General features: G+C 36.8%; 1 protein-coding gene across 1 annotated transcript; it reads left to right on the top strand.

Moving 5' to 3' along the window:
• Nucleotides 1-11639: 11639 nt before the first annotated feature.
• On the top strand, nucleotides 11640-13097 carry LOC148204438 (uncharacterized). The gene has a single exon (XM_088107270.1). The coding sequence runs from the start codon at nucleotides 11640-11642 to the stop codon at nucleotides 13095-13097; it is 1458 nt and encodes a 485-aa protein (XP_087963396.1).
• The last annotated feature ends 2890 nt before the right edge of the window (nucleotides 13098-15987 follow it).

Here is a 15987-nt window from a genome sequence, read left to right as displayed (position 1 = left end):
ACTTTTATAATTTCTTTTTTGAAAATTTTTTCATTTTCTTTTAAATAAAAAAAATGAATTTTTTTTTAATTTTTTAACTTTCCAAAATAATAAAATTATATATTTAAAATATACTTATAATTAAAAAATTATTTTAAATCATTTTTTATAAAATCAATATTTATATATTTATATTTAATTAAAAAGATATTGAATATAATGTAAAATTTGGAAACTATTGAACTTGTAAAGTAAATAAAAGAAATAACTAAAAACTCACTAAAAGTGAATTAATTTAGTTTGGGGGCTACCCCCATCCTAACCCTACTCTAACCCACTTTATGTGGGGCTTTGGGGTTGGGGCTTTTAAAAAGCCCCTTATTGAGTGGGTTAGAAAATTGGGGCTTAATTTTAGAAGGGGCCAGGGTCAACCCATGGGCCAGGGAATCAAATGACACCTCTAGCTTGCGCACCCAGGTTTTACATAATCTGTATTTTGTATTTGTCTTTGCTGGTAGGCAAGACTTTGAGAGAGTGTGTATTTAGCGTCTCTTGATTAGGATTTTCTATGTTTGAGAGTATGTGATGCATTGAGAAGTTTCTTTGTATTCTTAACAATTGTAAATAATGAAATCTCTCCAACTCAAGTTGTTTGGAGAAAGACGGATGTAAACTCGATTGAGAGTCGACAACTATAAAATTGTGGTGTTATTTATTTAATTTATGTATTTTCCTTTGTTGGTTAAAGAATTTTTTGAAAACATAAGAACTTAATTTTTCAAAGACTTTCAATGATGGTTTAAATCTAATTCACTCTTGAAATTGAAATATAGGGAACCAATTCTAACAAAAATCATGCTTTGTTTAAATTTCATTCAATGTGTATTAAAAATATTTTAGAAAACACATTGTTAATTGTTTTTATTTCTATGATTTCTACTTGTTCATCGAACTTAATAAACAAATATTTAAATTATATACGAAAAAGTGATTTTGAGAGTTGATTATATTTATAATTAACTGTCAGATGAGTTTTATATTTTAATATATCGGGGCAAAATACTTCTTAAAATAATTTGTTCTATTTAAAACATATAAAAGAATCATGTGTATAGTAAGATTAAAAGGATATTTCAAATCACTTTGATTAACTTATTTCGCATTTATATATTTGATTATAATTGATAATTAGTTTGATAAAAAAATTAAATAATAAAATAATTTTAATTCTATTATACCGTTTCTCTAATAAAACATTCTCTTGTAAATTAAAGTTTTTTCTTTACTAAGAAAGTGTTATGTAACCCACGGAACCAAAGCCTAAAATAAAAAATATATATATATATATATTTGAAATACTATTCTTCAAATATATTGTAAAATTAAATATGAAAAAAAAGAAAGATACAGTATGCATAAAACAATAATTAAGTGAGTGTGAAGGTATTATGCGTCTTGATAATCGGACCTAACATGTGTTGAAGTCGGATGTGGAAATTGCACGTGTAGCCCGGTGTATTTACACGAGAAAATTTTGTATTTTTTTTCAATGTTAAAATCTAATTTCCCCTTATATATTATAAAATTCACAATGTTTACATTCATTTTTTCTAAAATATAGTTTTAGTTTCATAAATTTTAATTAAGCATAAGTTTAATCTTGAACTTTTTTTAACTATATGTAGTTTTGTTTAATTATTAATTCAACTATTTCCATTTTTTTATTTTAAATATAATTCAGTGGCATTATGAAAAAATATTTATCTACAAAATTAATGTAATTATAATATCCAATTTAAATAACATATAATATTATTAAGTAATATCACTTAATATTTAACCAACTCAAAACGTCCTAAATTTTGCATATGTCAAAATAAAATATTTGTTCACTTTTTTTTAGATAATTTTATTTATATAATTTGTAACATGTAATCTACAAGATAAGTTAGTATATTTTTAAACATTATATATGTATATATATATCACATTTTATTTTATATATTAATCACATATATGTTATAATTTATACTTTTATATGTTATTTACAAAAATGAAACTATCCTTCAACAACATTCTTAATAAATAATATCAATTGAAACATGATTAATAAGATGTAAAGAATATAGTCACGTCTTTAAATTGTTGTTTAATCACGAGATATTTTTAGAAGATTCATATATATATATATATATATATATATATATATATATATATATATATATATATAACATGTTCTATTACATATTAACATGTGATTTGTAACATCCCAAAATATAGTAATCACCATAAATTAGAATTAATTACCATTAACAGTACTCAATGTAGTCTTTACAATTAACAGCATTCAAAAGACGAACGGCTCAAGGTGCAGCGTTATCAATATACAGCTCAAAAACAGCGAACGCTCATATCGAACGATTTTACAAAATACAAAACCGAACGTTCACAACAATACAGAAAGACTAATACATTAAAACCGAACGAGCGCTCTAAGGCTCGGCTTTAACTTCTACTTCAACCAGATTAGCATCTTCCAAATTTTCTTCTTCCAGCATTTCTTCAAGAGAAACACCATCATCTGCTCACATCCACACGGATGATCATTGCAAGACAGGACGAACGTACATGGACAATTGACAACACGAGGAAAACGAAAGGGTAAGCTTATAATATTTAATTCATACATTCAACATACACATTCAACATTTCAATGCACACGCACAAGATACAATTTAACATAATGTAACATAGTAATTTATATGTATACTAGACGACCGTCCGGACTGTATGAACCGTGTAGCTACAGGCGTCCTTGCACCCGAGTGGTGTAGTAGCCGGGATATACCTAATCAGCTGCCACTCGAGGTTAGCTCTATCCAAAGTACCCCTAAGGACTAGAACCTCCTGTCATTCCCACACATGACTACCCCCTTCAACGTGAAGATGAGTATCACGGAATATCAGGATGGACCAAGCCAGCATTAGCAATGACCACAGTCATACTTTACCAATTTAGTATTTAACATATATGAGACGTTCCTCCCTGGAACGCTCGTCCAAAATCCAACATCATAAATTCGCTCCATATGGCGTTCACACTTTAATTTATCATATTTCATCATCTTTTACATCTTTAGATTCAGGAGTCAAAAAGGACGAACGCTCAGTCCACTGGAGAATTAGGACGAACGTCCAAATGAAGTTACTGGATACTCAGGAAATATATATAACGAACGAAATTTCTGTTTGGCCAGTTAAATGAACTGACTCGACTTGAAGTGTACTGGTACTTAGAGAATATTTGTGATAAAAACTTGGACCAAATTTAATACATAATGGAGGGTCAAGAACACTTAGAATTATCTTTGAAGAGATTTGCATACGAAAACCAATGCCAGAAATTTAACGAACGTAAAGAAAATGAATATTTAATACTCTGAACGAACGCTATTTTATCAGACATTTATCCAATCATTACGAGCGCTTGGTATGAAACCGAGCAATAATTAGGAAGAACGCTAAGTATAAAACTGAGAGCTTATTAGGACGAACGCTAGGTATAAGACCTAGCGCGATTTAGGACGGACGCTCGTTATAAGATCGAACACTATTTAAGACGAACGCTTCGGTATGAGACTTAGCGCTATATAGAACGAACGCTTCGGTATGAGACTTAGCGCTATATAGAACGAACGCTTCGGTATGAGACCGAGCGCTATATAGAACGATCGTTCGGTATAAGACCGAACGTTACGTATTTTAAGGTTTAAAACATTTATATACAGCTGAGCTGAACCGAACGCTCAGACATTCAATTTGAGGACGCTCGTTCTCGAGCGGAGTTCCTTCCAAATGAAAGAATTCCATTCTAAGTTATTTCCAGGAAAACCGAACGGTATAAGACCGTACAGTGACGAACGTCATTTATTATAGGGAATAATTTAAGTTTCAGATTTTCTCAACCTTAACAGGATTCCAGATTTTTCCAACTATCTTAACTCAATATTTCTCATGCAATTCATACTTTATAATTTCAAATCAACATGATTTTCCAGACTTTATACAATTCACATTAATCATTCATTTTCATACGTATCAAATATACTCATACATCACAGCCAACATATACTCTATTCATCCAGATCAACAACGTTCATTCACGCATACTAAATCAACCAAAATTCTCATACATACAGTTCATATCATACGTTCATAATTCATACCAGTATAAATTAAATTTATAAGCTTCCCTTACCTGGATAGCAGTGTACGCCCTAAAAGTATGACTTTCACACGTTCAACTACAGCTCTTCTATACTCAACATCCACTTAAGTTTCTTCCACTAAATCTAACCAAAGAAATATAGAAAAATATCAACTCCTACCCTTGCATGCAACAAAATCTGGGTTCGCAGGAGTATCCAGAAACGACACCTAAGTTGGGAGACTTACCGTTTTCAGAACTGAGATTGGTTTGGTCCAAAATGAAGCTCACAACTGAACGAACGATCCTACGGTGCTGCAAGTTTGATCGGAGAAGAAACGTGATGATTACAGTAGAGAGAAGTTTAGGGTTTCTAGAGAGAAGTTGGAGAAGATGAAATGTTTGGGTTCTGAGGAAGAAGGTGAGAGGTGCAGGTGAGTGGAAGGGTTTTTTCGAAAATCATTTTTGTTCCTTCCTGTCAACACCTTTGAAACCCAGACGAAATCAGTGTTTATATCTTTACTTAGCTTTTACTTTGATAATATGGAAATTTTAAATTTTCATATTATCTAGTAATATCTAAGTAAAGAGGGGCAGCTGTCAACACCCAATTTCGTCCGGGTGACTAAATAAAATGTTTCTTACTTTTTGCTTTGTTTTATTTTATCTCATTTTTATATCTTTTCATCATTTTGTTTCATTTTATACTATTTAATTTTAATTTAATTTTATTTTGTTTTATTTAATTTAATTTAATTTTATTTTTATTTTACATTTTATTATTTAGAGTTATTTCGTTTTATTATTTTTATGTTAGTTTCTTTTTGTTGTTTAAGTTTTATTTTATATATATATATTTATATATGTTTTCTTTAGTTAAACGTTAAAAAACAAAAAATCTAAGAAAAAAAAAAAGAAACAAAAAAATGAAAAAGGTCAACTTTCTCTGCTTGCTTTTTTTCACGCCATCTCCCATTCTGGTGAAATCTTCTGCTCGCCATGCATGCTGCACTGTCTTACGTGAGCAGAACAGAGTCTGTGGCAGGAAGCAAAGCCAGACTTTTGACTCTGAGGGGTCTGAAGCACGAAGAGGGGAGAGGGGAATTTCAACTATTCTGACCTTCAAAAACCAGCCTCTATCTGTCCAGCTTCGGGGGATTAGGGGAACCGAGAGAAAACACAAGATCGGGGGAGATAGGAGGAAGGAGTATAATCGGGGGAGTAGAAGGAAGAGAAATTTGATCAGAGGAGGAGAGGCACGAGGAACTACAAGGGGAAAACGTAAAAGGTAAGTCCTCATCCTTCAAGCTTCAAGCTTCGCTGGTCACTAGCGTAAATGTTACAATCTTGGGATCATAGTATTGTTATTAGCTTGCATTTGATTTGATGATGCTTGGTTTGGTTTGTCTGATGGTGTTTGAATTAAACATAGAAATTATATTGAGAGGTTACTTTGCCTGTTACGTCTGGTCTGGTTCTGTCACCCTTGTTTTCTTGTTTTCCATTCATCCATCACCAACGTAGACTCTTTGGCCAGCTTCGAACCCACCATTTCCCCATCACGTAGAACTCCATCACTAACATCACTCCAACACCATAGACATGGCTTTGCTGTATCCCATCACCTGAAAACCAGAAAACCAGAGAATCAATTGCAGCAACCACATTCAGATAATAAGTCTCTTTGCCTCCATTCACTCGTCGGATACCCCTTTCACCATCCAGATTCACCCACGGCCATGTTTTGGCACTCACGGCTACTACCAACACCCTTCCAATCACCTTTTCCTTCCACTCCCAATTCTCACATCCTATTCGCTTTCAAGTACGAATCCAGTTCTCAGCTTCATTCATCATTTTCTCATAATCTAATCAACACACAAAAAATCCAGTATCCATTCACTTGCATCCAGGAAAACACGTAAATAATAGCGTAAGCAGGAGCACCAAGGTAGGAAAACAGAGAATGGATAAACCAAATCCCAAACTAATCAGTACATAAAAAGTTGAGAAAAGAGAAGGAAAAGAGAGGGAGAAGCGTGACACCGGCGGCGCCGGTGAGGAAGAGAGCTCGACGGAAAGCGGCGGCCCTGGCTTGGTGGCATTGGTAACTTTCGACGGCAAACGGTCGGTGTCTTCACAAACGAGAAGGTTTCTCTCTCGCAAAAAGAAGAAAGAGAAGGGGAGCCTGGCGCCGTGATTGGCGATGATCCTGACAGCGGAGAGTGGCGGAGGTGCGAGCAGCGGTGTCGCCGTCCATGCTTCGCGATGTCGAAGCTCGCCTCCCGAGCGCATAGAGGGAGAAACGCCGCGATGTGTGGCGGTGCTTCCAGCATAGGTGACGTCGCCGGCGACTTTCTCGACCGGCCACGGTGACGCGCGGCGAGCTGGTCTTGTGGAGAGTAGATTGCTGCCGCGGATGATGAAGAGGAACCCAAGCTTCCTCCGCTGCTGGATGGGAAAGAAACCCTAATGGTTTCTGATGTGGGAACGAAAAGAGGCTTTGGGCCTGACCAACAAATACCTAATGGCACCCCCCAAATTTCATCTACGCACCCACATCTCCAATTGGGCCTGGACTGTTATATTCCTGGTTTTCTCTACGTTCCCACTCTTATTAGACTTGTATTTTCTTATTTTTATTTTCTTTGTTTATTGTTTCGATAGTTTTAATATTTGTTTTATTATTGTCTGTTTGCTATTACTCTTTTGTTAGTAAAAATACCAAAAGTACAAGAATCATAAATAAAAACGAAAAGGTAAGTACGAAAAAATAAAAATATATAGAAAAACCACGAATATAGTTATTGCATTAGCATCTTTCTTTTTAAAAATAGTTATCGCGTTAACATCTTTCTTTTTAAATATAGTCATTGAGTTAGCATCTTTCTTTCTAAATATTTTTTTGGGTTAAATATGTTTTTAGTCCCTAAACTATTGACCGTTTCTGGTTTTCGTCCCTCTTCCAAAGTAAGGTACAATTTAGTCCTCAATCTTTAAAAAACGTTTGTTTTAGTCGAAAAAACGAACGTTTTGAGGACTAAAACGAGGACTAAAAACAAAATTTTGAGGACTAAAACGAACGTTTTTCTAAAGAATGAGGACCAAATTGTACCTTACTTTAGAAGAGGGACGAAAACCAGAAACGGCCAATAGTTTAGGGACTAAAAACATATTTAACCCTATTTTTTTTAGTAAAATAAACAAAATGTAAAATTACGAAAATGGCTCTGCTTTTAACATTTAGCAAATACATTTTTAATTTATTATTTGTTGACTTTTTAAAGAAGTCCTTATGTAAATAATTTTGTTGTTTTATTTTAAATATTTAGGTGAATAATACAAAATTCTTATTAAGATATATTTACTATTTTCATAAATTTTATTGTAATATAAATTACAAAATGGAAAAATGAAAAGTAAAAATTATAAAGCAAAAAATAATTAAAATACGTTATAATGATATAAGCACATGTGTGATCGCTCGCATCGTCCTCGTGCTAAAAACCTTTTCCCTTTCTTTTATAAAAAAATACAAAAAAATATATTTTAAGGGTTAGGCACGTGTGTGATCGCTCGCATCGTCCTCGTGCTAAAAACCTTTTCCCTTTCTTTTATAAAAAATACAAAAAAATATATTTTAAGGGTTAGACACGTGTGTGATCGCTCGCATCGTCCTTGTGCTAAAAACCTTTTCTCTTTCTTAAAAAAAATTACAAAAATATGTTTTAAAGGTTAAGCACATGTGTGATCGCTCGCATCGTCCTTGTGCTAAAAACCTTTTCTCTTTCTTAAATAAAAATTACAAAAATATTTTAAAGGTTGAGCACACGTGTGATCGTACGCATCGTCCTTGTGCTAAATACCTTTTCCGTTTATTTTATAAAAATATCAAAAAATATAAAATTTTCAAAAACTAAAAACATCAACAATTTCAAAGCAACAGACAATTTCTAGCCAGAACTACGTGATCCTTGATTCTCCACCAAAAGTGGAGATACGTAGGAGCAAGGCTAGACCTTGTCAGGTTCACTTTCCCAAAAATCCAAATTTATCCGTAATCATTTTCCAAACAATTTTTCTAAACAGTTTCTCAAACAAGCTTTCCAATCTCCAAAAGAACTACGTAACCCTGATTTCTCATCTTAATGAGAATACGTAGGAGCAAGGTCAATCCTTGTCGGGCCCAAAAGACTAAAAAAATATATTTTGTTTCTTTAGAGTTTTATTTTAGGGGGTAGTTAAACATTTTGAAAACCACATCACATTCGCGTATTTAGTTAAAGGTACTGCCTTCGGGCAGGCGCTGTAGGGTGCTAATACCTTCCCTACGCGTAACCGACTCCCGAATCCAGAATCTGGTTTTCGCGGACCGTGTCTTATCATTTTATGGTTTTTCCGTAGTTTTCCAGAATAAACTATGGTGGCGACTCCAAATCTCTTCTCGAAACTCGTTTCCTTTTTTGGATCGTCGTCCCGTCGCGATTCCGGTTGCGACAGATGGCGACTCCGCTGGGGATGTGAAGAGAGTCAAGCCATTTAATTAGATGTGCGAATTCGATGTGGTTTTTCTTTGTGTTTTTCTTCCCTTTTTTCTTTATCTATGTTTGATATTTGGAATAATTGCATGTGAGTTCTTCTACTTGTTTGTTTATGTTTGAAATAATCGTTGGATATTGAATTCTAGAATAGATGACATGCTTATATCTGCCTGGGAGAATTTTCTGGTTGTTTTGTAGGTGAGGGTTGGGGTATGCATTGCATTCTCCCTTCACACACACACTTTATGCATATCATGAGTGGGACCCTATACCCGGGCCTGAGTGTAACTTAGAAATAGAGGGGTTGTGTAGCGGTGCCATTTGGGACATACTTCCTGTTTGGCTATCGTGAGAATCCCAGCTAGAGTCTGTTTTCTTCATTTGTGTTTTCACATCTAGTTGATTACTCGACTGTTGTGGAGATGCTGTGAAGGGGGCCATAGCTCTAGTGACCATTGATCTTTAGGCTTAGGGAACCGTCCTTGTGAGATTGCATGTACCTAACCTTGAATCTTGACCGTTGAACCCTCCTAGGGCACAAAGGGAGGTGTGTGTTTGTCTTGTAATCGTTATTTTTGCTTAATAAAATTAAACACCTTGTACATATCACCATATCTTTTGATACATTTTATTTTTTTATTTCTTTTCTTTCTTTTTCTCATGCATTTTTATGGTCTTGTTGTTGGTTCTAGGTAGGAAGTTATAAATTTGTGATTAAGCCCTTGAGGTAAAATGGAAATTAACATGAGATTTGAAGTTGACCGGCCTTCAAGTTCAAACATTTTAAAGGAAAGGATAGCCGTTGAAGCCGAGGAAGGAAATATGGATGGTCTGAGAGAACTAGTAAAAAAAATGACGACATCCCAAAAAGATGCATTCAAGAAGGAGTATGGGAATTTGTTGAGCCTGTTAGAGGTGGAGGTCCAAACATCAGCAATTATTACTTTAGCCCAGTACTATGATCCACCACTAAGATGTTTCACTTTTCGGGATTTCCAATTGGTGCCAACAGTGGAAGAATTCGAGCAAATCTTAAACATACCTCTCGAGGGAAAAGCTCCATACAACTACCTTGGACAGTATACCCCTGTCTTGCAGCTAGCGAGAATCATAAAAGTACACCCTATGAAGTTGGAGAGCAAGTTCACAATCAAGGACAAAGTGAGGGTCCTTTCTCAAGCATACTTAAAGGGATACTTGCATCGTTTGGCTGAAGAGGAAAACTGGGAAACATTTATGGATGTATTGGCTCTTCTCCTCTATGGTGTCATGCTTTTTCCTAATGTCAAGAATTTCGTCGACTATGCCGCCATGAATGCATTTGTGGGATACAAAGAGCGCTGTGAGAATCCGGTCACTGCTATCCTGGCTGAAGTTTATGGGACCCTTAATCGTTGTTATGAGCTAAAGGGAGGAAAAATGTTATGCTGTCTACCAGTGTTGTATACGTGGTTCATCTCCCGTGTGAGTGAGGACGCCTTGAATGCCACGTGTCCCATGGATGAGCTAATGCAGTGTAAACCAAATGTGAAAGGGGCAAACGAATGGGCGCAACTTTGTGCAAGTTTAAATGAGGAGCAGATTAAATGGTGTGTCCCTTGGCAGCGTAGATCACAAATCATATATCATTGCGGGAGGTACCCTAATGTACCCCTCATGGATATCAGGTGTTGTATTAATTACAATCCTGTGTTAGCACAAAGGCAATTTGGGCGTCCTATGAGAGGATCACCTACACCTGCATCTCTTGCCATATTGCAGATCTATTATGAGGAAGGAACCTTTGTTGAAGTGCTTCATCAAGTTAGGAATGCTTGGGGCAACATTGTTCGTGCAGAAAGGGACCCCAGACCATGGACTATCGACGAAGGAATTCCTTACAGCCATTGGATTGTAGAGAGGGTTAGGACAGTGAAGTTGCCTTTCAAGTTAATTTCTTCTAACCTAGATTATGGAAAACAGTTTCATGAGGCTGAAAATGAGGAAGTAAAATTGTTGAAGGCAGAACTCGAGCAAATGAAGCTAGAAAATATCAAGTTGACCAGTAATCTTCAGAACCTACAACATGATTACGTGAATTTTAAGCAAGATAGTGTGGAAACCAGCGAAGCATACGAGGAGTTGTTAAGAAGACAGAAGCAAGAGCTTGTAGCGGCCAACATTGAGCTGACTTTGAAAGACCGGGAATATGGTATAATTGAGATATCAGAGTGTGTTACGAAGCAATTGTGTGACCAATTCCAGAGGGACAAGCAAAAAGCACTAGAGGAGTTGCACAAAATGCATATTAGAATGGACGACGCCGAACAACAGGCGAAAGCAGCGGTGACAAAACTGAAGAAGGAACGTTGGCATCGGGCTGAATCAGAGAAGAAACATCAAGAGTTGATGAATCAGATGAAGGAGTATACCGTTGAACAAGGGCGAGTTATAGAAAACTGGAAGAGAAGTTTCTCACAACTAGCTTCCCTTGCTAACGAAGCCATTAAGGATGTCCCTAAGTTATTAGCTGATGCTGAATCTGTAATGCCGATCTTTAACCCGCCCAAGAAGGTCGAAACTTTCCTCAATTACTGCAAGAAACTGACGAGAGAAATGAAGAATGTGATGGCTGAGGCTCGTGATAATTGATCGTAATTTTGCATACCTCACATGTGGTGAACTTAAATGTTGTGGATGAACTGTCCTATTGACTTTGTTTCATGTTAATTTCCAGATTATACATTTGGCAATGTTTTCACATCTTTATAATTTCTTACTATAGTAATTGCGTTACTTTGTCTTTTCTCTTGTTCTTCTCGTTTTTATTTTCGTTTTCTTAATTTATTTCATCTAATGAAATTCAGATTTAAAAATAATAATACGGCTAAATCTCCAAAACACCCTAAGGGACACGAACCAGTGGAAAAATCATGGAAAACCAAGGAGAAGTTCAAGAGGGGATGAAAGTCGATATCCAAGAGCTGAAGGGACAAATGAGTCAAATCTTAGAGGCCCTGAATGCCTTACAAAGCCCTGGAGATTCGTGCGCACAACGACCACAACAAACAGTTCCAGAGGCACAAACTTTCCCTTCCTATGGTCTTCCCCCGAATTACACTCCGCTCTCAAGAGTGGACTTGGAACATCTTGACGCTCAAAAGGCCGAAGATAATGCAGTTGAAGTAGAAGACGAGCCTGGGGCAACCACTTTCACAATTCCGGAGAAGACGATCCAACCAGGTATTGAGAGCATGATAATGAAAAAACAACCCGAGATGAAGTCAACATCTTATGTCGTTACACCAGCAGATTTTAAGGACGACAAGGGTAAATTAGAAATGCTCGAGAAGAGGTTGAGAGCCATAGAGGGCGAAGGGAGTTTTGAATTTGGAGATGCTAGAAAACTATGTTTAGTTCCTGATGTGGTGATACCTCCAAAGTTCAAGTTGCCAGAGTTTGAGAAATATCGGGGAAATACTTGCCCAAGGAGTCATATAACCATGTACTGCAGAAAAATGGCAGCTAATGCCAACGATGAAAAACTTTTGATTCACTTCTTCCAAGAAAGTTTAACTGGCGTGGCTTTAACTTGGTACATGCGCTTAGAAACGACTCACATCTACTCATGGAAAGATCTGGTTGATGCATTCCTAAGGCAATATGAATATAATAAAGATCTAACACCTGATAGAGTACAATTGCAGAACATGTTGAAGAAAGAGTCTGAATCATTCAGAGAATATGCCCAAAGGTGGAGAGAAATTGCTGCTCAAGTAGAACCGCCTCTGAGTGACAAGGAGATGACTACCATATTTCTGAATACTCTACAACCACCATTTTATGAACACATGATAAGCAGTGTCTCCTCAAGTTTTGCTGACATAGTAGTAATTGGAGAGAGGGTTGAGGGTGGCATAAGAAATGGAAAAATTGCACTAGGCCCAGAGCTAGTAGCAAGTTTAAATGAGTATGGTCCTAGACATGAAGAACGAAGAGCTAATTCACATTTTACTGCCTATCCTCAAGTGTCACATTCCTGTGGGTCCAATCGAGCCATTCAGCGAAGAAATTACAATCGTGATGAAAAGGTCGCCAACTTTACTCCTATCCCCATGACCTATACAGAGCTACTGTCAGATCTTCTCCGTAATAACCTCATAGAGGTTTGTCCCACCAGGCCTGTACGACCTCCTTATCCAAAGAACTATGACATAAATGTCAGGTGTGATTATCATGAAGGAGCGCGTGGACATTCAACAGAGGCATGCAAGGCTCTAAAGCATAAAGTGCAATCTTTGATCGATTCAGGATGTTTAAAGTTTGAAGAAAGTCAATCCAGCATTGTGGCAAGGCATGATTTCGCCTCTACAAATGCCATGAACAAATGAAGAGGGCTCTAGGACTATATGGGAAAGCATATGTTATTGTAAAAAGGCGAAATCGATGTTGTTTTGCTCATGTTTTGAATTGTCTTGCTATGAGGGCTATGCTCATTGATATCATGTTTCCATCCATGACTTTTAATGAGAATTTTCATTACGTGGTATCTCCAAGGTTTACTGGAAATCATGTCCTAATAGGGTGTCACAGAGAGAATGAAAGCCGCAAAGAACAAATCGAAAAAAACAAAAAAAAATGAAGGCAGTCTCAAGTCACTCGTCTTTCTTGTAAATCGTCAAACTCTTGTTTTTCGAAAATAGCAAAAAATGAATAAAAAAAATGATAATCGAAAACAAAAGTTGCAGTGTCAGATTATTCCGAGGTCAAATGTTGAATCAAAAATAACTATTTGACGTTTTTTTTTTCGAGACGTTTGTGCCCATGTTGCTTGAAAACCTTCACCATTTACCTTTTCCAAAATAAAGGATTTTCCCCAACAAACACTATCACTGCCCTCACTAACAAAGTGAACCTTTACACTGGGGCAGATTGGTTTGACCAAAATTACTCTCGCTTGTGCTAGTTGGGTGATCCCTGAATCCATTGAGACAAACAAAAGAACTTCCAAAAAGAAAATAAGCCCACTAGATTGAAAACCCGAAAGGGCAGTCTAGAAAGGAAAAAAGAACTCATGTTGAGGTCATCTAGTCGTAGAATTAATCTTTTGAAAATAAAGCAATCAGAATTTGAAATCATGTGTGGCCATCTTTCTTTATCTAAAAAGCAAAAAATATATATCCATTGTCACCCTGTTTGAGCCAAAAATAAACTCTTTTTCAAAATTATCCCCAAGCAAGGGTTGTCATCAGGTAGGAGTGAACTCATGATGCAAATGAAGAACACTCAATGATCAAACGAAGAAATTTCATCCAGAAGAGTGAACAAAAAAAGAACAAAAAAAAATTACAAAGTGATGATGAAAAAAAAAACGAAAAATGGAGATTCAAGAAAACCAAAATGCTCAAAAGGTCAAATAGTTGACGCAATGCCAGATGATAACCCTTGTTTCAAAAAAAAACCGACAAGCATTCATTTGGGCCTTATACCCTTTCTTCCAATACCTTTTAGACCTTAGCCACATTACAAGCCTAATAAAGTCCACACAGATTGAATAATGTTTGCTCAAATTTTCATAAAGTTTAATTTTGCGATAAGACGAAATGACTTGCAATGTGTCCAAGAAAAAACAAACAAAAAAAAATTTGAAAATGAATGAAAAAAAAGAGAGAAAAAACTAATGTCTCAAGAAGAGGGGATCTCCCTGCCAACTAGCCAGAAGCATGCAAAGGAAAATCAAAGCAATTGGGGTCATCCTTTTAGCCAGTCCTTTTCATGCCCACCACCTCTTCCAAACAAAACCCCATGCAAAAAAAAGAAAACAACAACAAAAATTGGGGCAGCTTGGTGGACCTCACCACACATTTTTTTCTTGAAATTCATCAACCCATAATCTCAAGATTGGGGCAACTTTGCGGATCTTACTTGAATTTTTCACCCGAATTATCATGGATTCATCATCATACTCATTACACCAAACCGGGGCAACTTTTGGGTATCTCATGTTTCCCCTTTACATTTCCATATTGCATCTCCTTTGAGGAGTGTAGGAGGTGACTTGCCCGCATGGCTATCTCATTCTCTTCCAAACTGTTCTAAACAGCTCCCATTTTTTCACTTGCCCGTAAATTCAAGCATGTGTGCATTGATGTCTCGAAAGAAAAAGTCAAAAATGTAATAATCTCAAAGTTAGATCTCGGACGTATGACATTCCTCACTTTTAGAAGCATTGAAAATAATGACCAGTTTGATGATTGCAAGTAAGACGTTTGACTCAAGCAAAAAAAAAAAACACACAAAACAAAACAATCGTTTTCATATGTGGCGTCGATTCACTCAAAAAGAAAGTCTTTCTGATCGAAACCATTTTCATTCATATGAATGGTTATCGAATCCTTCTTCAAAAACACAAAAAAGAATAACATTCAGATTTTCTCTTTCAAGCCATATTGTTTCATGTCGATCAAGCTTTTTCTCTCATATTAGAGTCTTGACATTCTGATCCCGCATCAAGAATTTATTACTTTGAGATGAAAGGTTTCAAAACCTTGATGTCTTTTCATAAATCAAATTTCTGTCAAAATTACAAAACATTTCACAAATTACAGGTTTCAAGAATTTCAAAATTTGAAAGCCCAGTTTCCACACTGGCCCACAAAGCCCAGTTTTCACACTGGCCCCAAAGCCCAGTTTCTACACTGGCCCCCAAAGCCCAGTTTCTACACTGGCCACAAAGCCCAGCTTGCCTGGCCCCAAGCCCAGCTCGTCTGGCCCCAAAGCCCAGTTTCTACACTGGCCCACAAAGCCCAGTTTCTACACTGGCCCCCAAAGCCCAGTTTCAACACTGGCTCCAAAGCCCAGTTTCTACACTGGCCCACAAAGCCCAGTTTCTACACTGGCCCCCAAAGCCCAGTTTTCACTGGCCCCCAAGCCCAGTTTACACACTGGCCCAAAAGCCCAATTTTAACATTGGCCCCAAAGCCCAGTTTCAACACTGGCCCCAAAGCCCAGTCTCCACTGGCCCCCAAGCCCAGTTTACACACTGGTCCAAAAGCCCAATTTTAACATTGGCCCCAAAGCCCAGTCTCCACTGGCCCCCAAGCCCAGTTTACACACTGGCCCCAAAGCCCAGTTTTCGCATTGGCCCCAAAGCCCAGTTGCAACACTGGCCCCAAAGCCCAGTTTTCTGGCCCCCAAGCCCAGTTTCCACACTGGCCCCAAAGCCCAGTTTTCGCGCTGGCCCCAAAGCCCAGTTTCAACACTGGCCCCCAAAGCCCAATT

This window comes from Vigna umbellata, chromosome 1, assembly GCF_029865625.1.
Source record: "Vigna umbellata cultivar VRB3 chromosome 1, Vumbellata_1.0, whole genome shotgun sequence".
NCBI lineage: Eukaryota > Viridiplantae > Streptophyta > Magnoliopsida > Fabales > Fabaceae > Vigna > Vigna umbellata.
The sequence above is the reverse complement of the archived record's forward strand: the minus strand, read 5'-3'. Positions and strand labels throughout refer to the sequence as shown.